The sequence below is a fragment of the Delphinapterus leucas genome, chromosome 1 (assembly GCF_059928025.1).
Source record: "Delphinapterus leucas isolate spDelLeu-1000000601 "Yukka" chromosome 1, BTC_Dleu_Yukka2, whole genome shotgun sequence".
Taxonomy (NCBI): Eukaryota; Metazoa; Chordata; class Mammalia; order Artiodactyla; family Monodontidae; genus Delphinapterus; species Delphinapterus leucas.
The window spans coordinates 177,992,159-178,019,282 of NC_143129.1; the positions used below are offsets into that span (position 1 = coordinate 177,992,159).

At 50.0% G+C, this 27,124-nt stretch overlaps 1 protein-coding gene and 1 non-coding gene across 4 annotated transcripts; both read right to left on the reverse strand.

The window, feature by feature from the left end:
* Positions 1-7,745: 7,745 nt before the first annotated feature.
* Positions 7,746-7,817, reverse strand: TRNAE-UUC (transfer RNA glutamic acid (anticodon UUC)). The gene has a single exon. It is a non-coding gene; the product is annotated as a tRNA-Glu (tRNA).
* A 3,659-nt stretch (positions 7,818-11,476) lies between these two features.
* Positions 11,477-25,853, reverse strand: NECAP2 (NECAP endocytosis associated 2). Of its 3 annotated transcripts, XM_022598509.2 has the most exons (8): positions 25,671-25,808; positions 23,017-23,117; positions 20,636-20,740; positions 20,469-20,550; positions 19,383-19,491; positions 17,007-17,184; positions 13,552-13,654; positions 11,477-12,737 (listed from the first exon to the last, which is right to left on the reverse strand). In XM_022598509.2, the coding sequence occupies exons 1-8, from the start codon at positions 25,760-25,762 to the stop codon at positions 12,689-12,691; spliced, it is 819 nt and encodes a 272-aa protein (XP_022454217.1). In that variant the 5' UTR covers positions 25,763-25,808; the 3' UTR covers positions 11,477-12,688. The 3 variants fall into 3 exon arrangements, with proteins under 3 accessions (XP_022454217.1, XP_089756440.1, XP_089756444.1); XM_089900314.1 differs by lacking the exon at positions 20,469-20,550 and having other exon boundaries at positions 25,671-25,853; XM_089900318.1 differs by lacking the exon at positions 13,552-13,654 and having other exon boundaries at positions 25,671-25,810.
* Between the last annotated feature and the right edge of the window lie 1,271 nt (positions 25,854-27,124).

Genomic DNA, 27,124 nt, shown 5'->3' on the forward strand with positions numbered 1-27,124 from the left:
CCCAATCTAGAACCCTGCCTGGTACACAGTAGACCCTCAGCCATGGTTGGGCGAATAAACACAAAGGACACACCCTTTGCACTCGCTCCCTCCCCAGTCCTGCTTAGTCCTTTGACCACCCTGCAAAGCTGCCATTTACCAGGTCCAGCTGCAGGCCCTAGCCAAAAAGTCCCTCAAAGGCCACTCATGAGTTTCAAACATACCAGCTGCTCTCACCCACTTATCCTTTCTTTATTCTCCAGTTGCTGACTAGAAATTATAATAAAAATATTGAGCCAGCCATGAGCCAGGCTCTGTGCCCCAGTTTCTGCATCTGTACCATATCTGTTTTAACCTTCTTGACAGTCCCATGATGCTGGTACTGTTCTACCCACTTTACAGATGACAACACTGAGGCTGGGTGAAGTTAAATGGTTTGCTCAAAGTCATCCAGCCATGAAGAGCTGAAGCCACAGGTGAGAAGTATGCCTGGTTCCAAAATTTTAAACAATCACACAATGGCTACCATCATGTAGTGCTTACTGTATGCCAGGCGCCACCCTAGGTCTCTGATGTATATTATATAAGCCACTGCCACTGCTTGCCTGGCCTGCTGAGATGGCTCCTCATGGGTCTCCCTACTTCCTCTCTTGTCCCCCAGCCCAGTCTATTCTCACACATCCCTCTTCTATTCAACCCCCACGCTGGCTACTATCACTCTCAAAATAAAATTCAAAGTCCTACCGCAGTGAACAAGGCCTGCTCAGTCTAGCCCTGGTCTACCTCTCCACCTCATCTCCCCTCTCCCCCAGCTATTCCACTCCAGCCATGCTGGCCTTCTTGATTCTCAAACACACCAAGCATGCTCCAACCTCAGGGCCTTTGCATCTGTCATTTTCTCTGCCTGGAATGCTCTTCTCCCTTCCTTTCATGGCTGACTCCAGACCCTGGCCAAAAATGTCACCTTCTGAGATTGTGAACTCTGACCTCCCAGCCAAAGTGGTTCCTGCCAGTAACTGTTCACTGTTTTCTTCTACATGTACGTTGTCTGTCTGCTCCAAGGTCAGGGACCAAGTCGTCCTTGTTTACTGCTGTCTCCACAGGGCCTAAGGCCCAAAGCGCCATGAACAGCTGTTGAGTGAGTGAATAAATGCTAGGAGACAAGTAGTAATATAGGAAATTAAATGAAAAAAAAAAAAAAACGGTTTGGCAGGGGTCACACAGGGCAAGTCTTGGCCATGTTTGATGTGACCCACAGACTGAGTTCCCATAAGGGCCCCAGCGAACACATACCCAACACCTGAACACCTCGCAGGAGTTCAAGGTAAAAACCAGGCAGTGTCCCCCACAGGGGACTCCTGGGTGGGAGGGGTACCTAGTCTCTGAGGGCTGACCCCCATCCCCAGGGCTTGAGAGAAAGACCAGAGAGGAGGAGCTAAGTCAAGGAAACCTCCAAGATCCAGGGGTTCTAACTCCTGAGGTCTTTCCTGGCTGAGGAGCCTGGCCTTAGCCTCTGGTCTGATCTGGCCACAGGATTTGTTTGTTAAGCACCTACTGTGAGCTTAGCTAAGGAAAACAGGAAATCTCAGATGAAAACAGACTGACAGAACCTTCATGGCCCCCTCCCGCAGTGTCCCAATCCCCCAGACAAGTCAAGGTCCCAGATGGAGCTGGGGAGACTGGCCACCAAGGGGGCAGACATTGCCTCAGAGCGCTGTCCTCTCGGGTTGGCAAAAAGATCACAAGGGAGCCTGCTCGTAACAGCAACCCCAGAGACTGGCACGAGGGTGGGGTCTCAGGCCCTACTTTGAGTAACCCAAGGAGGGCCCAAATCCCTGCACAGGCTGTGCCATCTTGGGCAGTTCAATTGACTGCTCTGGGCCTCAGTTTCCTCATCGGTAAAACGGAGCTACTTTCGACTCCGTATGTTGCACTGAAACACTATCCCAAGCGAGGAGGGCAGGGACGGTGCCTGGCCCACACGAAGCCGCAGCAAGTTATCGCTACTGGTGGTGACAATTGGGAAAAGCCTCCTACCGCAGCTCAGCCTGGAAAAAGGGGACCCCCGGGGCGGAGAGGCGCTTGCCTGCAGGCCGCTGCGCCCGGGCAGGCCCCCGCCTCCTGCCGCCTACCCGAGCCCGCGGGAACCCGGGCAGGATTTGGAGCAGGACGGCTGGCAGGATGTCCGCAGAGGCCCCGGGTGCGCTCCCCAGGAGGCCGAGCCGTGCAGCGCCGGAGGGTGCGGCGCGTACGCCCTGAGCGCCTCCAGGGCCGGGACGGCGGCTCCAGCCCGCCCCCTGGCGCGCGCCCGCCTTCCCGCCCTCCGCGCGCGCCGCAATCTCGGCCCCGCGGCCTTCTCCCGCCGCAGCCCGCCCCGCGCGCCCGAGCCCCTGACCCACGGGAGCGCGCGCCGCGGGCCTCGCGCCGCGGGCCTCCTACCTTGGCGCGACACCACCGCTGCCGCCGAGGCCGAGCGGGCCGGGCCAGGCGAAGCCAGAGGGCGGAGCCCGCGCCCGACCCGCCCGCGTCCCCGCGTCGCCTGGGGTAGAGGGCGCGCCCTGGGCCTGGGGCGGGGCCGGCCGCTGGGAGCGTGCGGCAGCCTCAGGCTACGAGCGCTTATCTGGGAGCCGCACTAGATGGAGGGCTTTTCATACACGATCGCATTTACTGCGCCGGACAACCCAGGAAACAGGGATTATTAGCTCCTTATGCATAAACGGGAAAGTGAAGATTAAGCTAATTGCTCAGGGTCTCGAAGCTGAAGGGTGGCCGAGCTGGATGCTTGGGAAAAAAGACCCAGCTGCAGTCTCGGTTTTGTGTTCCCTGGCCCAGCCTTAAAGGCCTTAAACTCTTAACACCACACTTTCACCAATGGACAGATCATCCAAAATGAAAATAAATAAGGAAACACAAGCTTTAAATGACACATTAGACAAGATGGATTTAATTGATATTTACAGGACATTCCATCCAAAAAAAAAACAGAATATACTTTCTTCTCAAGTGCTCATGGAACATTCTCCAGGATAGATCATATCTTGGGTCACAAATCAAGCCTCAGTAAATTTAAGAAAATTGAAATCGTATCAAGTATCTTTTCCGACCACAACGCTATGAGACTAGATATCAGTTACAGGAAAAAAACTGTAAAAAATACACACACGCTGAAAAGCAATTAAGCCCTTGCGCCACAGCTACAAAGCCTGCGCTCTAGAGCCCATGAGCCACAACTACTGAGCCCAAATGCTACAACCACTGAAGGCCGTGCTCCTAGAGCCCGTGCTCTGCAACAAGAGAAGCCACTACAATGAGAAAGCCCGTGCACCACTACGAAGAGTAGTCCCTGCTCGCCGCAACTAGAGAAAGCCTGTGCACAGCAACGAAGACCCAACGCAGCAAAAAAAAAAAAACTAGAGACAAATGACAATGAAAACACAATGACCCAAAACCTATGGGATGCCGCAAAAGCAGCTCTAAGAGGGAAGATTATAGCAATACAATCCTACCTCAAGAAACAAGAAAAATCTCAAAAAAAACAACCTAACCTTACACCTAAAACAATTAGAGAAAGAAGAACCAAAAAACCCCAAAGTTAGCAGAAGGAAAGAAATCATAAAGATCAGATCAGAAATAAATGAAAAAGAGATGAAGGAAACAATAGCAAAGGTCAATAAAACTAAAAGCTGGTTCTTTGAGAAGATAAACAAAATTGATAAACCATTAGCCAGACTCATCAAGAAAAAAAGGGAGAAGACTCAAATCAATAGATTTAGAAATGAAAAAGGAGAACAACTGACACGGCAGAAATCCAAAGGATCATAAGAGATTACTACAAGCAACTATATGCCAATAAAATGGACAACCTGGAAGAAATGGACAAATTCTTAGAAAAGTACAACTTTCTGAGACTGAACCAAGAAGAAATAGAAAATATTAACAGACCAATCACAGGCACTGAAATTGAAACTGTGATTAAAAATCTTCCAACAAACAAAAGCCCAGGACCAGATGGCTTCACAGGTGAATTCTATCAAACATTTAGAGAAGAGCTAACACGTATCCTTCTCAAACTCTCCCAAAATATAGCAGAGGGAGGAACACTCCCAAACTCATTCTAAGAGGCCACCATCACCCTGATACCAAAACCAGACAAAGATGTCACAAAAAAAGAAAACTATAGGCCAATATCACTGATGAACATAGATGCAAAACTCCTCAACAAAATACTAGCAAACAGAATCCAACAGCACATTAAAAGGATCATACACCATGATCAAGTGGGGTTTATCCCAGGAATGCAAGGATTCTTTAATATATGCGAATCAATGTGATACACCATATTAACAAACTGAAGGATAAAAACCATATGATAGGGCTTCCCTGGTGGCACAGTGGTTGAGAGTCCGCCTGCCAATGCAGGGGACATGGGTTCGTGCCCCAGTCCGGGAGGATCCCACATGCCGCGGAGCGGCTGGGCCCGTGAGCCATGGCAGCTGAGCCTGTGCGTCCGGAGCCTGTGCTCCGCAACGGGAGAGGCCACAACAGTGAGAGGCCAGCGTACCACAAAAAAAAAAAAAAAAAAAAAGAAAGAAACGAAATGGAGTTATTTGTAGTGAGGTGGATGGACCTAGAGTCTGTCATACAGAGTGAAGCAAGTCAGAAAGAGAAAAACAAATACTGTATGCTAACATATATATATATAGAATCAAAAAAAAAATGGTTCTGATGAACCTAGGGGCAAGACAGGAATAAAAACACAGATGTAGAGAATGGACTTGAGGACACGGGGAGGGGAAGGGTAAGCTGGGACAAAGTGAGAGTAGCAATGACATATACACACTACCAAATGTAAAATAGATAGCTAGTGGGAAGCAGCCGCATAGCATAGGGAGATCAGCTTGGTGCTTTGTGACCACCTACAGGGGTGGGATATGGAGGATGGGAGGGAGACGCAAGAGGGAGGGGGTAAGGGGATATATGTATACATACAGCTGATTCACTTTGCTGTACAGCAGAAGCTAATACAACATTGTAAAGCAATTATACTCCAATAAAAATGTTTAAAAAAAGGAAAAAAAGAAAAGAAAAGGCCTTAAACTCCTAAGATCTGGCCTTGACCCGTCGCCCAACCAGACTAAGGGGGCATTCCTGCCCCATTTCAGAGCCCAAGCCATGTGAGACCTCAATGACTTGACCTGTAGGGAGAATGTCTTTGTTTTCCTGATTGACCTGCAACCTTGGTTGAGGCACTCTGGCCTCAGTTTGTTCATCGGTAAAATGGTGGAGCTGCCCATTCCTTCTCACAAGCTCAGGTGCCTTCTCCACATGGCATGGGGATGAGACCATAGAGAACACCATGCTTTTGAAACTAAACAGTGATGTGTCCTGTCTATTCTAACAATAGGTTAGATGTCCATCCTCTCACCTGGCCTCAACTTCCCTGCGTTCTTTTTCTTTACATAAATTTATTTATTTATTTATTTATTGGCTGCATTGGGTCTTAGTTCCTGTGCGTGGGCTTTCTCTAGTTGCAGAGAGCGGGGCCCACTCTTTGTTGTGGTGTGCGGGCTTCTCATTGCAGTGGCCTCTCTTGTTGTGGAGCACAGGCTCTAGGTGTGTGGGCTTCAGTAGTTGTGTCTTGAGGTCTTTAGAGAGCAGGCTCAGCAGTTGTGGCACACGGGCTTAGTTGCTCCGCGGCATGTGGGATCTTCCTGGACCAGGGCTCAAACCCGTGTCCCCTGCATTGGCAGGCAGGTTCTTAACCACTGCGCCACCAGGGAAGTCCATTCCCTGCATTCTTGAAGGCACCAGATCCACCTCAAAAGGGGGAGGCAGGGCTTCCCTGGTGGCGCAGTGGTTGAGAGTCCGCCTGCCGTTGCAGGGGACACGGGTTTGTGCCCCGGTCCGGGAAGATCCCACATGCCGCGGAGCGGCTGGGCCCGTGAGCCATGGCCGCTGACCCTGCGCGTCCAGAGCCTGTGCTCCACAACGGGAGAGGCCACGGCAGTTAGAGGCCCACGTACCACAAAAAAAAAAAAAAAAAAAAAATGGTGGGGGGGGCAGGTCTGAATCTCTAGGGCTTAGGGAGGGGTGTTTTGTCTATAAAAGCATATTTCATTTTATGATTTTACATTTGAAAAAAAGTAAATACCCAGAAAGAAAAGCAGCAGGCCTACAGCCAATGGTTTCCCCATCAGTCAGAGGGGATAAGTGGGAGTTTTATTTGTCAAAGAGGAACCTGGGCTTTTTGGGTTTTTTTTTAACTTTTTTTTTTTTTTTTTTACTTTGGCTATGTTGGGTCTTTGTTGCTGCGCGCGGGCTTTCTCTAGTTGTGGCGAGCGGGGACTACTCTTCGTTGCGGTGCATGGGCTTCTCGTTGTGGTGGCTTCTCTTGTTGCAGAGCACGGGCTCTAGGCACACGGGCTTCAGTAGTTGTGGCTCACAGGCCAAGTAGTTGTGTCTCGCAAGCTCAGTAGTTGTGGCTCACGGGCTCTAGAGCGCAGGCTCAGTAGTTGTGGTGCACGGGCTTAGTTGCTCCATGGCATGTGGGATCTTCCCGGACCAGGGCTCGAACCCGTGTCCCTTGCATTGGCAGGCGGATTCTTAACCACTGTGCCACCAGGGAAGTCCCCAAACCCATGCTCTTTCCTCTACACCATGCTGTCTAATGTGAGATTTTGGGAGGGACAGCAAACACGGTTCCTCTCTCCTTGACCCTATCCCCGGGGGCCCCAGGATCCTGCTGCAGGGAGGCACATACTTACACCAACCCTCCTCCAGAGGCCTTGAGCTCCCCTGCTGTGCTGACTCAGTGACTCTGCTCAGCTCAGCCTGGCCTATGAGCATTTGAATACCCAGGGCTGCTGCCCACTGGTCACTGCTCCATAACCAGGTGGTGCCCAGCCCAGAGCCCCAAGGTCCAGCCACCAGAAGGGAGTTGTGTTGGGTACTCACCTACTCACTGCGGAGGGTTCTAAGTCTGCAACTCAGGTAACTGGGAAACAAGTGACTGGGACTTACCAACCCCAGGTTGCTGGAGCCAAGTGCCTGCCGAACCCAGGTGCTAGGCTGGGTTGGACTCTGCCCACCAACAGCAAAACCACATTACCCAGGAGGCTTAGAGGACAGATGTTCTGGTTAACTGGATTTGCCAGATATCTTAAGGCTAATTGGCAATGCCTTTTAATGCCTGGCTTTAATAGCAAAAAATTAGAAAGACCAAAATGTCCAGCAATAGGGGACTTGCATATGTAAGTTGTTCATTTAATGGAATACTATGAAGTCATTCCAAATGTTACAAAAAAAGTTCAGCAACTGGAGAAATTGTTATACATATATATTTTTAAATTTTATGTGTGTATGTATGTATTTATTTGGCTGCGTTGGGTCTTCATTGCTGCTTGCTGGCTTTCTCTAGTTGCGGCGAGCAGGGGCTACTCTTTGTTGCGGTGCTCAGTCTTCTCACTGCAGTGGCTTCTGTTGTTGTGGAGCATGGGCTCTAGGCGCACAGGCTTCAGTAGTTGTGGCTCGTGGGCTCCAGAGCGCAGGCTCAGTATTTGCGGCGCACGGGCTTAGTTGCTCCCTGACATGTGGGATATTCCCGGACCAGGGCTTGAACCCGTGTCCCCTGCATTGGCAGGCAGATTCTTAACCACTGCACCACCAGGAAAGTCCAGAAATTGTTATATTAAGTGAAAAGTTTCGGAACAGTAGGACAGAATTAGCCCTTGTTTGTAATTTTTTTTTTTTTTTTTGCGGGATCTTAGTTCCCTGACCAGGGATTGAACCTGGGCCACAGCAGTGAAAGTGCCGAGTCCTAACCACTGGACCACCAGGGAATTCCCGAAAAATATTTCTTGTATATAGATATAATAGGAAAAACATGAGAAGACACTAAAACGTTAACCATGCTATCTTTAGGTGTTAGGATGACAGATGACCTCTTAAACATAGATTCTCTTTTGTTGAAAAGATGGTACATTTACATGGTTCGAATTCAAATAGTGCAGAACGTTGTAAAGTAAAAGTAAGTATCCCTCCCATCCCTGTCTCCTAGTCACCCAGTCTCTCCCTGCAGGCAACCTGTGCGGTGCTGTTTCCTATATATCTTTCTAGATATTTTATGCACATAAAGTATATTTTCCCCTTCCCATTTTATGCGAAAGAGAGCACGTCTACACCTTACCCCCAATACTTAGCAGCTTAACACATTTATTGTCTCAGTTTCTGTGGGTGGGAAATCCAGGTGCAGCTTAGCTGGGTATTGTCTCCACACCTCTCCCAGGCTGCAGTCCAGGTGTCAGACAAGAAATGTCTTAAGCTAAGTTTTGGGGTGATTGTTACCCAGCAATAGATAACTAATATAGACGTGTAGGCTATTTCCAGTCTTTTGCTATGATAATATTACAGTTGCTTGTTAATATTGTGTTTTTCTGTTTTCTTATTGCATTACACACCCATAATCAGGTCTACTCTGCCCACAGAGGACGGTATCTTCCTGTCATTCCTTGCTCAGAGAAATCAACACATATTGAGCACCTACTGTGTGTCTATGATGCATTTCAGTGGTTTCCAATTACCTATGGAATAAAGCCCCACCCCTTGGCCTGTCATTAAACACCTGCCATATTAGGGCGCTTTTTTTTGCGGTACGCGGGCCTCTCACTGTTGTGGCCTCTCCCGTTGCGGAGCACAGGCTCCGGACGCGCAGGCTCAGCGGCCATAGTTCACGGTCCCAGCCGCTCCGCGACATGTGGGATCTTCCCGGACCGGGCCACGAACCCGTGTCCCCTGCATCGGCAGGCGGACTCTCAACCACTGGGCCACCACGGAAGCCCCCATATTAGGGTTTTCTTAATCCACATGGAGGGAATGGGAACTTCCATGTATTAGGCAGGTCTTAGGTGCCAGCCCTGTCAGCAGCACCACTCAAGATCAACCTGATTAGAAGCATGGATGCTAGAGCCAGGCTGCCTGGGTTCCAACTTAGCAGCTATGTGACTTTGGGCAAATTACATAATCTCACTGTGCTTCAGTCTCATCACTTGTAAAACAAGGATGAGTATCTATCTCATAGGGCCGTTGTGACAATGAAATGAATCTTAAAAATTATTTATTTTGGCCGCACAGCTTGCAGGATCTTAGTTCTCTGACCAGGGATCGAACCCGTGCCACCTGTAGTGGGGACGAGGAGTCTTAACCACTGGACCGCCTGAAATGAATTTTATGTTAAGTGCATAGAACAGTGCCTTGTGCAGAGTAAGCAGCACAAAAGCAATAGTTGCTGTCCACATACAGGGAAAGTGAGGCCCCCAAGGAGCAGGTTAAGTGACCTCCCAAGGCCATACAGCCATTAAATCTGTCCACTTTTTAAAAAAAAAATTTGGCTGCACTGTGTCTTCGCTGCTGTTCCCGGGCTTTCTCTAGTTGCGGTGAGCAGGGGCTACTCTTCATTGTGGTGCGCGGGCTTCTCATTGCGGTGGCTTATCTTGTTGCGGAGCACGGGCTCTAAGCGCTTGGGCTTCAGTAGCTGTGGCACTCGGGCTCAGTAGCTGTGGTGCAGGGGCTCAGCTGCTCCATCGCACGTTGGATCTTCCTGGACCAGGGTTCGAACCCGTGCCCCTGCATTGGCAGGATTCTTTTCAAAATTTTTTAAATTTTTTGCTGTGTTGGGTCCTCGTTGCTGCACGTGGGCTTTTCTCTGGTTGCGGCGAGCAGAGGCTACTCTTCATTGCGATGCGCAGGCTTCTCATTTTGGTGGTTTCTCTTGTTGCAGAGCATGGGCTCTAGGCGCACGGGCTTCAGTAGTTGTGGCACATAGGCTCAGCAGTTGTGGCTCACAGTCTCTAGAGTGCACGCTCAGTAGTTGTGGCGCATGGGCTCAGTTGCTACACGGCATGTGGGAATCTTCCCGCACCAGGGCTCGAACCCGTGTCCCCTGCACTGGCAGGCGGATTCTTAACCATGCATGACCAGGGAGGTCCCTGTCCAGACTCTTTTCTCACACTGACTCCCATCTCCAATGCCCTTCACTCACCTCTTGTATTAGTTATCTATTACTGCCTAATGATATTACCATCTTGGCAGCTTGAAACACATTTACTAACTCGGTTTCCGGGGGTTAGGATTCTGGGCACAACTTGGCTGGGTCCTCTGTAAGGCTGCACTCACAGTGTTGGCAGGCGGGGCTCACCTGAGGATCAACTGAGGAAGGCTATCGGCAGAGGCTACTTTTGCCACCTTGACACTGTGACCCTCGGATTAGGGCAACTCACACAACATGGCAGGTGGTTTCTTTAAAGCAAGACAGATGTTGCAATGCCACGTCATTTAATCATGGAAACATCTTGCTGTAGTCCGCCTGCCACCTCAATGTGTCCAAGTCCTCCTGCTGTACAGAGAGCAGCTCAGGTCTCAAAATCCCCAAACCCAACACCCATCTCTTACCCCCACCCCACCAATTTGGAAGCTCCAGTCAAGGGTGGAAGTGAAGAGATGCCTGGTTTGGTACTGGGAGTTTTCCTGGGGACCCTGGTCCCATAGCTGGGATTCCAGTTGGTGATGGAGAGCACCAGGCTATCCCCTGCCCACCAGAGAGCCCGCAGGGTGCTTTTCAGGTTAGATTTTGTGACTGCTGTCCCTTCATCGGCTGCCTTAGCAGCACCGTTATGAGTGACGGTTCTGGGTGCGTTGCCTGATCCTACATCAAGGTGATTACGGTCACATTATAGGACGGGCACCCGCTAGTGCTTCACATGCCTCATCTGAGTGACACTTGGCTTAAGGAGCCCGTGGTCACACATTTACCAGTAGACAACCTAGATCAAAGCCCAGGTCTGTCTGCAGGACCCAAGGGCTTACCTTCAATGGTATATGCTTCTGGTTAAGGCTCTCCTCTAACTCTAAGCTTCCTCTTTTCTAGCCTCTAAGCACTTATAAAGAAGACAGAGAGTAATGGGAAGCAGACACAAAGAAGTTTACTACTCCTGAGAATCCCTTGATGCAATTTCCTTTTCCTTATTCAAAGGACATGAGGATCCTCAATTCCAATTTTCTTTGTCCTCCCTTACACAGTTTATTAGCCAGAGCGGCCATTTCTATAACCAACAACAAAAATGCATCTTTCTTACAGAACCCAGACATGACAAGCACCAAGGCCTTTATCTTATTTTTTGGCCTCTGTGTGCCCAGATACCCTTACTATTTAGGAAGATGCTTCTATGGGGAGGTCTTGGTGGGAGGCAGGACTCTCCTCCCACATTAGAAGGCAAGGAGCCCAGAATGTCCCAGAATGGCAGAAAGACTGTCTCTTCTATGTGGAAGGGAAATTGCTGGTTGCCTTAGGGCAAGAGGGCCAAATTCCCCTATTTTGGCCAATCTGTCACCGTGGCCCCAGACTTTGAAGTCTGGACAAATGCTCAGTGGTGAGAGGTGGCTGAGGCATCCTGGAGGGTTTGGCAGCCATGCCGCCAAAAACACTTCCATCTTTGATGTACACTGACAGAGTAGAAATATTTATTTTTCATCTTAGAAATCTGGTCCCACAAAGGGGCTAACACTTCTTTTCAGTTCATCATCTTGACCCTTCAAAAAAAGAAATCTTTCAATTAAGAGGTAACGTTACGTCGATAAAAGCAATTTTAGAGGTTGTGCTCAGATAAAATTATTTCTTATAAAATTATTTCTTATAAACCAGGCAACTCTAGACTTCCAGTTGCTTCAGAACTCTTTCTGTCTTTCATGTACAGTCCCTGAAGGAGAAAAGAAAGTAAGAGGTTGTCTGCAGACAAGGCACTTCAGAAACCACCCAGGAGAAAACCCAAGTCCGCCAGGAACTGCACTGTGAGCCCAGAGAGCTGCCAGCGAACGGGAAGGTCAAAGCCCCACCTGCATGAGAACAGCTGCCACTTTCCAGCGCAAACACTGTCGCACCTGGTTTCCAGCGTGTGCCGGCCCGGCAAACACGGAAACCAGGCCCCATCGCCAAGATGAACACTGCTTCCTGGGGCTCGGAGCAGCTCCTGCAACTGACAGTGAGGAATGCTTTCAGAGGCCCCTGCGGGCGCAGACTACAGAAGCAAGCCTTTTGCAAAGACAATGAGTTAGTGCAGATCAGCATGTTAGCAAAGCAAGTATCAAAAAAATCTTAAAAGTCTGGTTAATACTCTTGATTTCCCTCCTGATTATCTGTCCAAGCTGCAGCCTATAAACCTGCTAGAAATCAGGAAGGAATCCCTCCTCTTAAGGCACCTGACTGGAATGGCTAGAGCCAATGGGAGTGAGGAAAGCCCCCCTCCAGACACTGATCACGTGACACCTGTAAACCCCCCCCCAAAGAAGGGGTGATCTGAATCCAGGCAGCACACTCGACCCCTTCTTTTGCTTCAGGGGCTTGTGTTTAATACGAGTCTTTGCGATGGAAGAAGTCTCAGAGTCTCTCTCAAGTCAAGAGGACAGACAGGGACAGGGATCCTGCAACTCTTCTCCCGTGTTCTGGCTGCACGCTCGAATCCCAGGAAACAGCACGACATGGTGCCCATTTACTGCCTGACACGCCCAGTCTGTCAGGAGAGTTCAGGCAAGGAAGAGGAGAGGAGAGAGTCATGCTCCAAACAGAGGCTGGCCAGGGAGTGCTTCATCCTCCTTCCTTCCGCCCAGATGAGGCAGCTCCTTTCCAGAAGTTGTGTGAGGAAAAGGAGTTGTGCTCAGGTCAGAACTGGACCCAGCCTGTGCCTGGCTGAGTCTGGCTGGAGGTCGACCTGGAAAGGTTAGATAGGGAGGGGTGGGAGATTTCAGATATCTGAAAATACAAAGCAGATAAGACGGGACTTCTTTCTGGGCAGAAAGAGCTCCAAAAGGCCAGTCCCCGAATGTTCTAGAACAGGGGTCAGCAAACTACAGCCCAGGACTAGACCAAATCTAGTCCTCTGCCTGTTTTAGTAGGTAAAGTTTCATTTGTACAGAGCCATGCTCATTCATTTATATACTGTCTGTGGCTGCTTTTGAGCTACAAGAACAGTGCTGAGCAGCCGGAACAGAGGCCACATGGTCTGCATAGTCTGAACTATTTGCTTCCTGGTCCTTTATAGAAAATGTGTGCTGACTCCTGTCCTAGAGCTTGTCCACATAAACAACTGTGTGACTAGTATTTAGCATCTCTTCACCCTGACACCAAGTAAAGGCTCGAAATTTTAAGGAAGCAGAAAAGGCAAGAGACCCTGCCTCAGAGGTCCCATGACAACGGGCCAAGGCCAGAACCCAGGTTAACTCTCAGCCCAGTATCCTAGGGTAGCTGCAGGGGAGGAGGGGAAGAGGGAGGTACTGGTGACAAGCCAAAGCACTTGGTGAGGTGGTTTAAAGACCAGAAAGAGTTGCAGAAGGTGGCTCCAGGCCACCCAGCAGTGGAAACCAGCAAAAAGCCTTCCCGGAGAGAAACATGCCTCCCAAAGTGGGCACTCTGGGGCTCTGTCCTCTGGCTGGCCGGAAAATGTCTGAACCAGAGCTGTTGCTCCCGGGTTTTTGAGAGAAAGAGCCTTGGCCCCAGTCCCCCACAGAGAACATGACCCTCCTCACCCTGTGGATTTGGTAAAGTCTCCCCAGATGTCGGCGGTGGCAGTAGCGGCAGGCTTGGGCTGCGGCCAGGACACAGTGGCACCTCCAATTGATGTCTCCAAGTCTGAAGGGAAGGGAGAGAAGAGAAGGAGACAGAGGAGTCAGAGATCTCCCCTCTTGGTTGTCTCAGTGACCCCGAAATCAGACTCGAGATTCCAGGTGACTGAGAAAGACATACGCAGTGAGACGTGCTTTGGGGCAACAAAACACCTACAAGCAGCCACATTTCCACTGTCTTCTTACAAGCCCTTGAGGGGCTCCTGGAAACAGCAGAAGGCCACATACCCGGTGGAGGGGAGGGGTACCAGCAAGGGCGAGTCACACACCATCACCTGTACCTGAGGCTGACCTCGTTTCAACCGTTTATGTTGGAAATCTGTTTAAAATTTGCTATCTCCTGCCCTGACCTCTTGGATGGAGAATGCCCACCAAAACCACAAGGTCGTCTTCAGATAAAGTCCTCAGTCCAGAGTCTGCATCAACAAGCTGAGACAATTCTGTGCCAGACAAGTACCAAGTCCTGGGAGCCAAACTGGTTAGGGGCTGGGGAGAGCCTTCCAGAAGTAACAAAGAAGTGGGCAGCTGTGTGTACCTTTTTTTTTAAAGTGTGCGTGTGTGCAGTATTGTGGGGAGCTGAGGGCTGCACTGTAGGCTTTTGGCCTCTGGACCTCTCCCACTATTAGACTTGATCCCGCAATTTCTCTTGTTATATTTTGCCAGTTTATCCTTTTTACTGAACATGTGAACTAGTTTCTACCATTTTACTTCGTATTTTCTGTTTACCTTGCTTAATTTCTTTTCTAATTTTCCTACTTTTCATAAGAATGATGAAGTTGAATCTACTCCTTTGGGCTTTTCTGTAATCCCTGGGCTGTTCTGGAAGCTATGGACAGCAGCATCAGTCTTTCCGTATCTACTGCTTAGAACGCCTAGAGTTCCACCATTTTTAGTTATACAGCTGCGTGTATCTCTTCACTGGGGTGGGTGGCACGATGGGGCAGCAGTGCTGCTTTTGTGTCTTTCTGGCACCTCCCCCAGTGCTGCCAGCTGTCCTTTCTGAAGGCCCTGTGCCTGCCACCCTCCACCTTCCCACCAATTTGCTATGTCTAGGGACTTCCCTGGAGGTCCAGTGGTTAAGACGCTATGCTTCCACTGCAGGGAGCGCAGGTTCGATCCTCATCAGGGAACTAAGATCCTGCATGCCACGTGGTGTGGCAAAAAAAAATTTTTTTTTTTTTTTTTTTGCTATGTCTAATGTGCTTTGGGCTGGGAAACCAGACAGAACTAGGGCCCTCCACAGTTTAGTTTTGCAGTTCACCAAGTGCCTAACGGACATTATCTCATTTGAACCTCATCACAGTCACTGGAGGAAGACAGGCCAGGACCAGCTGTTTGACTTTATGCAGGTTACTTAAGTCTCAGTTTCCTTATCTCTAAAATAGACAGTAACGGTGACTACTTCATAAGACTGACTGGTCTGAGAATTAAATAAGTTAATATATGTGGAAGGCTTAGAACAGGCCCAGCAAACAGCGATGATAATGACGACAACATCACTAAAATGCGAGCTAACACTCAGCGAGTGCTTACAATGTTCCAGCCGTTGTTCTGAGTGCTGTATGTGGATTGGCTCATCGGATCCGCACGAGAAACCTGTACTGTAGGGATCATTACTACCCCCACCCTACAGATAAGAAAATTGAGGAACAAAGTAGTAGGCAATTTTCTGAATTTGAACTCAGCCAGTCTGATTTTGGAACACAGAGTAAGCGCTCAAAAAATGTTAGCTATTCACAACTCTCATTACCTGACACCATTTTCTTCGTAAACATGCCAACTGCCTGCCTTACACATTAAAACATAAGGCCTTGAGAGCAGGGACTTGGGCTGTACCTGTAGTATCAAAAGGGTCTCAAACACTACCTGGCACATAGCAGGATCTCCATACTGGCCATTAAAACTGCACCAGCAGGGCTTCCCTGGTGGCACAGTGATTGAGAGTCCGCCTGCCGCTGCAGGGGACACGGGCTCGTGCCCCGGTCCGGGAAGATCTCACATGCTGCGGAGCGGCTGGGCCCGTGAGCCAGGGCCGCTGAGCCTGCGCGTCCAGAGCCTGTGCTCCGCAACGGGAGAGGCCACAATAGTGAGAGGCCCGCGTACCGCAAAAAAAAAAAAAAAGCACCAGCAACGGAGGGACGGCCTAAGACAGTGGCTCTCAGACCTTAGTGAGCACACAAATAACGTTAAGTGTGCAGAGTCCTGCCCCTGTCCCTGGTGATGCCAAGGCAGGTGGTCCTCAGACTCACTCTGAGAATAACTGCTAGGGTCCAGGCAGGGGTGCTCCCTGACTGCTACTCCTGCCACCCTCCTAGATTAAGGTATTTCCCACAGGGCTGAGGTTTGAAGCCTGACCTCCAGATAGGGGAGCCAATGTCCATGACCCTTAAAAGGGAAAGAAAGCAGGCTTCTTGTCTGGATCCTGCCCCCCATTCCCCCAAGATGCTGGTGAGAGCTGTGTGGAGAAAGCGGGCTGGTGACAGTCACCCAGCCTGGGGAAGGCCAGGAGCATCAAGCTGGGCTGGGCAGGCAGGGTAGGGACATTGAAGGACTGGGCTGGCATCCCAGCACTGCCAGAGGCTGGCACTAGGCACTAACTTCTGGAATCCCAGGGTCTCCAAAAGGCATTCCCTACACCCTGGAACAAGCACCAGTGCAGCCTGCTGGGGGAGCTGCCTCCCAGCTTTCTAGCACCAAACAGCCTCACTGAGGAGCTTGCTTCAAACTAAATCTCCAATTTTATTTCCCACCACTCACCTTGGAACACTTACGCTGCCTTCATCTCCCTAAACACAGCCAGTGTTTTAAATATTAAAAGTCTAAGCCTTATTCATGCTCTTCTTCTGTCTGGAATGGCAAGTGTCCCCAGCCCCAATCTTCTTCCTTCAAGGTCCAGTTCAATGCCACCTCTTCCATGAAGCCTCCCCAGATCATGCTGGCTGGTAGTTAGTCTGGTCCGCATACGTTTGGTCTCTGGGCCCATGACTCCTCTCTCCTATTATACGGAGCTCCCTGTGAGCAGAGACCATGTCTCCATCTTACTCACTCACTCAGTGAGCAGCCTCTGAGAACCAGAAACCCACATGCTGATGATTTCACAGCAACAAATGAATTGTAGCCCCTGCCCATCATGGGGGACAGACACCCTGAAGGGCTAAGTGGTGGGAAGAGAGGAAGCCCTTACCCAGTGTGGACAGGACCAGCTTTGTGGCACCCACCTTCCAGTTTGTCACACACGGGTACTAAGTGTGACCAGTGTGAGCGAAGGAGGGAAAGCCATGGGGCCCCAGCTGCCAGAGAGGAAGAAGAACCCAAAGGTGCAGGTTTAGCACCAAGAATAGTCACCCTCGAGCACTGACCTGAACTGGGAGCAACTGCTGGCTGGACAACGGATGCCGCCACAGACAACTGCTCCCCAGGGAGAGGGATCAGGGTGGAGGTTTTCCCGCCTGGGGGAGGGGGAAGCAGGCTCAGTCCTCCTGTGCTGGCGGGCCGGGCTCGGGGAGGCCCAGCTGCTCCTTCCTTCTTCTTCATGTTCTAAAGAGAGGGCAGGAATGCGATCAGTCAGTTCTGCTGGAGTGCCTCTGCGATCAGAAAACTTCAAGAGGAGGCCCAAGGTGACCCCTGGGCCCCACACGTCTGTATCACCAAAAGATGGTCAAGAGCCATCCATCCAACACTTCCATTGTTATGGGGTGTATTCAATGCATCACAATTCTAAAGCTATCACAAATGCTTTTAATTTAAAAACTCAGCACCCGACTTCATTAATCATCAGGGAAATGCAAATCAAACTACAATGATATACCATTACACACCCACCAGGACGGCTAAGATGTAGCATATCAAGTACTGACAAGGGTATGCAGCAACCAGAACACTCATATTCTGCGGTGGCAATGTAACCAGAGAAAAACCACGTTGAAAAACTGGAAGAATCTTTAAAGCTGAACGTATGAACCGACGCCCCTGCCATTCCACTCCTACATGGACCCAACAGAAATGCATACACATGTGCACCAAAAGACACACATTTGAACATTCACAGCAGAACTACTTGCAATAGCCCCAAAATGGAAACTACTTAAATGTCCACCATCAGTTAAATAGGTAGATATTGGGATATGTTCTCATAACGGAGCATGCCACAACGAGAATAAAGCAACTACACAAAACAATATGGATGCTCTCACAAATACTACACTGAGTAAAGGAAAGCAGTCATACACAAAAGGGTATGAAGTGTATGAGTCAATTAATAAAACACTGAAAACAAAACCTAGGGTGTTCAAAGTCAGCACAGTGGCCACTCCATCCTGTGGGAGAGAGCAGGAGAGGGGCTTCCAGAGTGCTGATAATTGCCCACTTTCTTGATCTGGGGGCTCGTTTGTAGGGGTAAACCTGGTTTTTAAAAATTCACTGAGTTCTACATTTATAACGTGTGTACTTTTCTGTACGCATGTTATACTTCGACAGAATATTTAAAAAAGAAAAACAAAAACCTGAACACCCAGGTGAACCAGAAACCAGAGCAGCTCAAAGGTGAAGACGACGTGGTTCCCACCTTGTCAGGAGAGCAGCAGCTTAATCACGTGCTGAGACCACAGCCTGAAGGCAAAAGCCCTCAAAGACCTGGGCGTGAGCCCAGCTGTGCCAGTTATTTCTAGCTCTACGACCCTGGGCAAGACCCTCAAGCTCTCTAAACCTCAATTTCCCCACCTATAAAAGGGGAGGATGTTTAATTCACAGGAGAAGTACCTAAAAACACTACCTGGCACACAGCTGATGCTCATTAAATGTTAGTTTCCTCCCAGCAAGATAGAGATTCACATCCCCAACAGTTCACTGGACATGACCTGGATTTTCTCTTAAGGGCCAGCTGGCCAACTTCAAGGGTCCCAAACCATCACCAGCATGAAGCAGAAAAGAGGAGAAAGAGATAGTAAGTAAAGGGGAAGAGCGTTATTTTAGGGTTACAAACTTTCTTCAGAAAACAAATCCACGGGGTCCTTGGTTCCCCCAAATCACTCATCTCCACCCCCATAGCCAGGTAAAGGCCAAGTCTTGGCTGTCCAGCCCAGCTCGACCTTTCCCTCTTCTCAACAGGAGCTAACGGGGGAAAGCCAGATGTAGGGCAGCTCAGGACAAGACACAGGGAGCCAGGACACCACCAGCAGCAGAAGCTGCCCATGACTCCCAGCGCCCACCCCCGAGGCTTTCCTGCCCAGAGTGCTACCGAATCTTCTTTCCTCAAGGCTCAGGCCAGGACACAGCTTGGGGTGAGCACACTGACCCCCAGCCCAGCCCTGCCCCCAAAGCCAGGACAGAAACGCCAGCTCGGGCAGCAAGTGACTGATGTTCCTCAAAGCAGAGGCTTGGCACATGCCGTTCCCTCTGCTTGAACCACCCTTTGACCCCTCTTCCCTTGCTTACAGGTCGCTTCTGCAAGGAAGCCTTGCTTGGTTCCCCCTAACTCTGGACCGCACGCTCCTCCTCTAGGAGCTCATGGCGCTGAAGACATCCCTAGGTCGTAGAACCATCCCGCCATGTTGTAATCACACCCAGACTCCGGCCATCTCAGCTCAACTCTGAGCTCTATGACAGCAGAGCCCTTTCGTTCGCCCCCAGCACAGTACCTGGCACCGGGCAGCTGCTCAATAAACATGTGCTGAACTGTGAGAACTGGGCTGGGCTTGGTGTGGTGGCCGTGACAGCCAAGTGAGGGGGGGACTCACTGCAATGTTGAGCTTGATGGTCTGGCCCTCCTTGAAGCTTAGGTCCAATTTGGGACCTTGATCTGGGTTCTCGGCTTGTTTTGCAAATTCACACTGCTGTTTCACCCACCTGGGGAGAGAACAGGAAGGAAAAGGTGAGGAAGAGGCAAGCTGCCCTGGCTTCAGGCACTCACTTCATTCATACCTGCCACCAGTCCAGGACGAGGCTTTTACTGCAGCAGCGGGGTAGAAACTGAGAGCAGCTTGGGAGTTAGGTGTGAATTTAGATCCTAGTTCTGACGCATACGCGACTGCGTGCACGTCAGCTTCCTCATCAGCAAAATGGGATGACAACGCTCTATGCCTAAAGGCTGCTGTGAAAGTCACGAGGTCACTTACGTAGAGTCCTAACACTGGTCTTTAGGAAATCTGAGAACCTGGCCATCTCCTCCTCAGCATGTGGCATGAAGACTAAGACAAGTTCTCTACATCCTCCCAGAGGCTTAAAAAGCAGACGGTGAGACAGGACAAGTGCCCAGAAAGTATTGAAAGCAACCAAAAAGGTCTCCTACCCTCCATACAGCACCCCTCTTAGTAGCCACCCGAAGCAGAGAAGAGCTAGAGGGGCCCACGAGAGCAGCTGCACACTCCCCGCAGCCAGAGGTGGAGGCCTGCAGATGGCAGGGGAGAAGGCTTTCCTGCCCATTTAGCTTCAGAAAGCACCACCAGGGTGTGTGCTGAGTGGCCTGGGAATCCGAGCACTGCTTATCACAGCATGGAGGGACAGGCCCAGAAAGGCCAAAGGAGCCTGACAAGGACTCTGGCCGCTCAGGGGCCTGATGAGGGAAGAGATGTGACACCTCAAAGGCTGGGCCAGCTGACTGGGGTGGCAGAGATGCACCTCGGGTAAAGGAAATGACTTCAAAGCAGAGATGAGGACTGGCAGAGCGCAGAGAAGGTGACCTGCCCCGAAGGAGAAGTGAGTTTTCCTGAGGCTCTGCTGGCAGACATACCACACACAACCACCTGGGTATCCTAACCTGGGAGACCATTCTGTCCGGGGAGAGAGGGAGGAGGCATGAGTATGTGTCTCCTGGAGCCACTCACTTGAAATGGTCCTGCAAGGCAACATTGAAGTCAAAGGCATCACCTCGGTCCCCGAAGCCAATTCCAATAAACGCCCGTCGCCCTGGGGGACAACACACGATCAATCCCACTTCCCAGAGGCAGAGAAAACCCTTCTCAGAGGAAGAAGCTCCAAGTCCCATGCGTACCGTTTCCATCTTCGATGCGGATAACGAAGTACCTGCTGGAATCCATCACGCTCTCCACAGCTGTGCCTGGAAACTGATCCACTGGGGCCTGAGCAAAGAGCTCCCCTGAAAGCATAAGGGAGGGTGAGCCTTGAGCACCCCCCAGACTGTTTCTATCACATGACTGGGGCCTTTTGCTGAGAGGCAGATGGGCAAACCTGACTCTGGGTTTCAAGTCAAATCCACTTTGGCCGAAGGGAAAACAGAGGAATATAACCAAGGAGAGGTTTAAGTCAGAGGTAGCTTACAGGTCAGATCCACTCACAGTTTCAGCATTTTCAATTTAACTGCCAAACACTTCAAAATCAGATTACTTGTAAAATAATCCAGATGTCTGGCTTCTCTTAAAATCAAAAGCTCTAGCAACGCTGGGCCTCTATTTCTACATGAGAACGATGGGCTGGAGCTGCTGGCCACTCATTCCACCTGCCTCAGCCATTCACAGCCACGGCCTGCACCCCCAGGGCCCTGGCTCATGGAGATCATACCTTCAAAAAAGACCTGGTGCCTGAGGCAGGCCTCTAGAGGAGCAGGTGAACCCAGTGGAAAGGGGGGAGGGTTTCTGCACTCACAGAAGAATCTGAAGCCAGTGGATTTAATCTAATCTCAGGCCAAAAGAGTGACTCTTTTAAAAGAAGCTCTTGTGAAATGCATCCCCTTATTAACTACGGCTCTCCAGGGTGCAGTGCAGCACATACCTTCTGTGAACATTTACGACTGGCATCATTTTTGCGCGTGCTGATCTCAGTTGATGTTTTAAGTACTTAACCAATAGTTTCTACTAAATCCTATGGGTCAGAGGCGACTGTGTAATTAAGGCTGAACTGAATCCAAATCGGTGGCCTGAGTTTGTAGCTTCTTGTTAATTTCTCTGTCCTCTCTAGTTTGGTACCTGGGGACTGGGATTCACCTGGATGCCTTCAGCCTAGAGCAGTGGTTCTCCACCATGGCTGATTTGTCCCTCCCTTCCACCAAGGGACATCTGGCAGTATGCGGTGACATTTTTGTTTGCCACAACTTGGGGGGTGCTACTGGCATCTAGTAGGTAGAGGTCAGGGATGGTGCTAAATATCTTAAATATGACTTAGACCACAACACTCAGCTGGCCCCAAATGTCACTAGTGCTGAGGCTGAGACACTCTGGCCTGGAGTGACTGGAAAGTGAGAGACGAACACGACCCAGTGGGCATGACCTCAAGCTAAGAGTGTCCTGGGGTGGGTCCTGCAGGTGAGGCTCAGCTTTGAGCAGTGGCTGGTACACCAGGTGTGTACCTTAAAGTCAGTTCCCAAGGCCCCTAGAGAACAGGTGTTGCCATTCCCTTGTTACACCACCTGGGACAACCCAGCAACTCTGACAGCCAGAGTTCTCTGGCCTAGCCACAGCAGCTGTCCCTTCAAAGTCCTCTGCCACCAATGCTCAGTCATGCTCAAAACAAATCAATGCTTTGGGTCACCCTGCAGTTCACAAAGCATTCGGATAAATATGTGGTCACTTTGTATTTCCAACAACCTTGTTAAGTAGGAGCTAATGCGATCCCCATTTCACCAAAAAGGAGGCCAAGGTGCCAAAGGTCATGTGGCTTGCCCAAGGTCCCACAGTTCAGACAAAAGTGATGCAGATCTGAGAAGAGGCAGCCAGTTTTGCCTATGGATCTTGGCATTTTATTTGCCCCACAAGGAAAATCTCTACATGTTAGAAAAAATAAAGGACCCAATGCCGGGGCATCTGACTGGGCAAGCCCTGCGCCCGATTCCGGCTCTGGCTGCGGGGGCTGGCACTATTCCAGGCCACGCTGCCCTCCACAGCTCACCCAGAGGCCCTGGTGGTGCAGGACTTCAGAGAGATTTCACCAAAGGTAAGAACTGCCAGCTGACCCCAGCACAGCCCAGCCTGGCTTGTCCTCTCACCACAGAAAGAGCTGAGGACAGTTTCCAGTTCTTTCAGTTAATGGGTGTGGTCAATCTGGGGGGTTACCATTTGGTCGATAAGCAGAATTCCTGATTAAGAACACGAGCTCAGCAGCAGAGGGCTATGCGTCTTCACTTGGCTTATCTTCCAGGCAAGCTCCGGAGCTTCCTACTTGGGACCAACCTGCATGTCTTCTCTCCCTGGGCTCCAAAATTAGTATTTTCTTAAGGATGCCCAAAAGAACAGGTGCTTGACAGGAAATACTTCCTTTTAAACTAAAGGCTGGGGGAATGGAAGCGGCTTGTAAGTATACCCGGGCCTTTGATTTCCAGGACAGGGCCCCACGATCCCTGAGTGGCTTGGCCAGGCTCGGGCCACCCATCCCTTCACAAAGTGGGAGGTATGGTACCACGCAGACCTCCCTTGCCTTTACCTGAGGTCCTGTCCTCCAGCTTGATGTAGGCCACCTGCCCTTTTGCAGTGATCCGCAGCCGGCCACTCCATGATGGCTGGTCCAGCTGCCATTCCGCAGCCCTAAAGGGACAAAAACCATTGTGCCTCTGCCAGAGGTTCCTGCTCCACTACTCCAATGCTGGGGGTGGGAATGGGAAGGGATGTGGGCTGCTCGCTCCAGACCAAAGGTTGGCAAACGTTTTGAGAGAAGAGCCATACGATCTCTGTCCCAACGACTCACTCTGCTGCTGCAGCGGGAAAGCAGTCATGTCGCGTGAGCGTGTGGGTGCTTTAATTATTTTAACCAAATATTTTCTACTGAGCATGGCTGTATTTCAGTGAAACTTTACGGACAATCTGAATTTCATACAATTTTCACATTATGGAATATTCTTTCAAATTTTCCCCAATCACTTAAAAATGTAAAAACCATTCTTAGCTTATGAGCCAAACAAAAACACAGTGGGTCGTAGTTGGCCAACCCCAGTTCCAGATTATAGAGACTGTCTCTGAAGTAGGATTCCAGTTTTCTTTCTGTAGAGAAAGCAGCTACCAGGGCCCATGGTTTGTTTATGACACTGCTAGGCTGCAGTGGTCAGAGCAATCATTTGGGACCACTGAGACCATCTTGAAGGAAAAGGAGAGAGGGGAGCAATCATCAGTAGAAGAGAAAAGAACATGTGGGATAAGTGAATGAGCATTCAAGAAATACATTCTCAAAGGTATCCTAAGAAATAAACCCAGGAAACCACAGACCTATCACAATGGCCTCTTTTGGCTCTTTTAAAGTATTAACTTCATATTTTAGTTCTAAGCAGCAGCTCAGTAAAACCCCCAAAAGCAAAAACCTTGGGTGTTTCCAAGAGGCTTTTCTTGGAAGTCCCTTAGCATATGCCAGGACTTGGAGAGATACCATTAACTGTGGACGCAGATTGTTTTGAAGGCCACACAAATGCAGACTCTCGATTCACAAGTCAGCTGACTCAGCTTCAGTTCCTCGTATTCGGGCAGGAGGCCTTAGACTCAAGATAAGCAGAGTTCTGAGGCTGAAGTGCAGGGGTTGGCAGTTTCCTCTATGCCAACCTAGCCAGTCCTAACACTTGGTAACCTCGATCTCTTGGGACCAAGAGGGACCACACTCATCCTACTGAAGGGGATGGGGGCAGATGATCACCTCTGGTTTGATGGCCCATCTCCAGTTTGACGATAGAAAGCAAAATGTTTTTTTGTTATTATTACTACTGTTGCTTTCATATTATTTTAAAATTATGTCATGGATGTAGTAAATATTCAATAAAATATTTGTTCACTAGAGAATCAGCTATAAGGGCTTCCCTGGTGGCACAGTGGTTGAGAATCCGCCTGCCAAGGCAAGGCACACGGGTTTGAGCCCTGGTCCGGGAAGATCCCACATGCCGCAGAGCAACTAAGCCCGTGCGCCACAACTACTGATCCTGCGCTCTAGAGCCCGTGAGCCACAACTACTGAGCCCACAAGCCACAATTACCGAGCCCACATGCCACAACTACTGAAGCCTGCATGCCTAGAGCCTGTGCTCCGCAACAAGAGAAGTCACTGCAATGAGAGGCCCGCTCGCCACAACTAGAGAAAGCCCGCGTGCAGTAACGAAGACCCAACGCAGCCAAAAATTAACTAATGAATTTTTTAAAAAAAGAAAAGACAATCAGCTATAAGCCCACATTAACACAACTGGAAAGTAACAAAAGGCCAGGTATGTGGACACTCCACCATTCTTGTGGCGCAGGCCAATCCTGTATTTCCAACTAACTTGGACAAGCATTGCTTTCAAGAGCCCCCCCACCCCCGGTGGCACAAACAGCCATAGGCCAGGTTGTCTGTGTCAGGTACATCATATTTTCTTTTAATATTTTTCTTCTTTTGATACATGGTGACAAAATGCAAACAGTACAAAGAGATATCAAGTCACAGGAAGTCTCCTTTCAACCTCCATTTTCCTCTGGTGGGGTAGTTTCCTGTGTTCCCTTCTACACACTCTACGTTTACAAACACGGGTATTTATTTCTCTCAGGTGAACATTTCACCAGCGAAGTACGGATGGATGCTTCCCAACCGCTACAGGCTGTGATAAGGACTGCAGCTCGTGCCAAGGAAGCTGGGCAGGGAGGGGTCCCTGGGCTTTCAACATCAGCTTAAAACTACCCGGGACGGGTTCTTTTGACCGATTCGGGGCTCCCTTTCTTCCCCTCGGGGATTTCTGCCAGTGACAGAGTGCCTTTCCCGAAGGCTTTTCAAGGATCCCTTCAAGGCCATCGATTAGCTCTGAAAAACACAGGTCTGTGACACCACCACTCCTGACCCCGTTTAGGGTCCCTGGCCCACCTGGGTCCCCGGCAGCCCGCTCGGCGCTAGATTCGGCTTTCATGCCTTCCCCGCTGCCGGGAGCCCCATGCGTCAGACTGAGAAAGGCGAAAGTCTGGGTCCCCCTCCCTACTCTGGCCTCGAACTGAAAGAAACCGCAGCATTACCTCCCCGCGCACCCTGCCCCTCGCCCGTCAATTGGCGGGGCCGTCCTCAGCTCCCACAGTGGGCGTGTCGGGGGTGACAGGGAAGGGGTTAGGTGGTGGCTAGCCTGGCCCGGCGGCGGGTGGTCACCTGTAACCACGGTTGGTGGCCCGCGGCGGGATGCGGTAGACGTGGACCTCTGGCTTGACACAGAGAACAGACTCGTACTCGCCTTCCTCCATCTCGACGCCCGGAGCCCGCTGAACTTCCGGCTCCTTCCCCGCCGCGGGGCGGAAGCGGCGCGACTCTATGATCCATGTCAGGCTAGAGCGGCAGCTCGCGGGCCTCGGCCGCTCATCGCCCACGCGCCCTCTGCTGGAGGCTCTGGCTCAAGACATGCGGCGGACGGACCTAGGAGCCAATTTGATGCGGAGCGGACTAGGGTTGTCTGGGGGCTTTCTCTTCCACGAGGTCTCGCGGGCCTTTGCAAAGAAAGCTAATACAGATCCCACTGCAATCCATTGTCTGGTTGTGGGTCATCCCCATCGCCTCAACACTTACACCTGGTGTCCAGTTGGCTGAGATTCAAAGCTGTAGCTACCTAGACAGCTCAGCCTGACGCCTCTCTCTCCTCCAGCCTCCGCTTCCCTCGGCTTTTCCTGAATATCCTGCCATCTCCTGACTTGTAAGCCGCGACTGAGGCTTTTCCTCCTAGAGAAATCCTTACCTGTCCCACCAGCTAAATGCGATGTCCCTACCCTGCCACCCTTATCCTTACCCACTGTGGGCCCAGGGCCCCTGTTGCCTAGACTCAGCAAAAGGTTGTATTCAAAGAAGCAAAGTTTAGTAATAACATAAATAATTTAAAAAGTATCCCAGTCTTAACTTGGATTTCTCACAGAATCTTATAGGAGTTACAATGTCTAACCGGAGTCAAATTCTCAAAGTCTCTTCTCCTCTACCATTCTCTCATTCATTATACAAATATTTAATTAAGTGCTTACAATGTGCCAGGTCCTCTGTGGGGCACAGTTGATCCCAAATTCACTGATTTACTGAATGCTCCCAAACTTTCTCCACCCGCTTCTTCCCTCTCCTCTCTCTCTCCTTTCACTCACTCTTTATAAGCTCTTTATTATAGGATTGATCTACCCTCTTAAATTAAAAAAAAAATTATTGTGGTAAAATATACATAACATAAACTTTACCATTTTAACCATTTTAAGTGTACAATTCAGTGAAATGAACTACATTCACCACTATCTATTTCTAGAACTTTTCATCATCCCAGACCCTTTACCCATTAAGCAATAACACCCCATTTCCTGCTACCCACCCCCCGCCCCTGGTAATCTCTATTCTACTTTCTGTATATGAATTTACCTATTCCAGGTACCTCATATAAGTGGAATCATACAGAATTTGTCTCTGTGTCAGCTTATTTCACTGAGTATAATGTTTACAAGGTTCATCCATGTCATAGCCTGTATCAGAATTTCATTCCTTTTAATGGCTAAATGATATTCTATTGTATGGTGTAAAACAATTAATAAACAGAAACTGCAATTAAATAGGAGACCAGAATGGGGAGCTCTTACACCCTG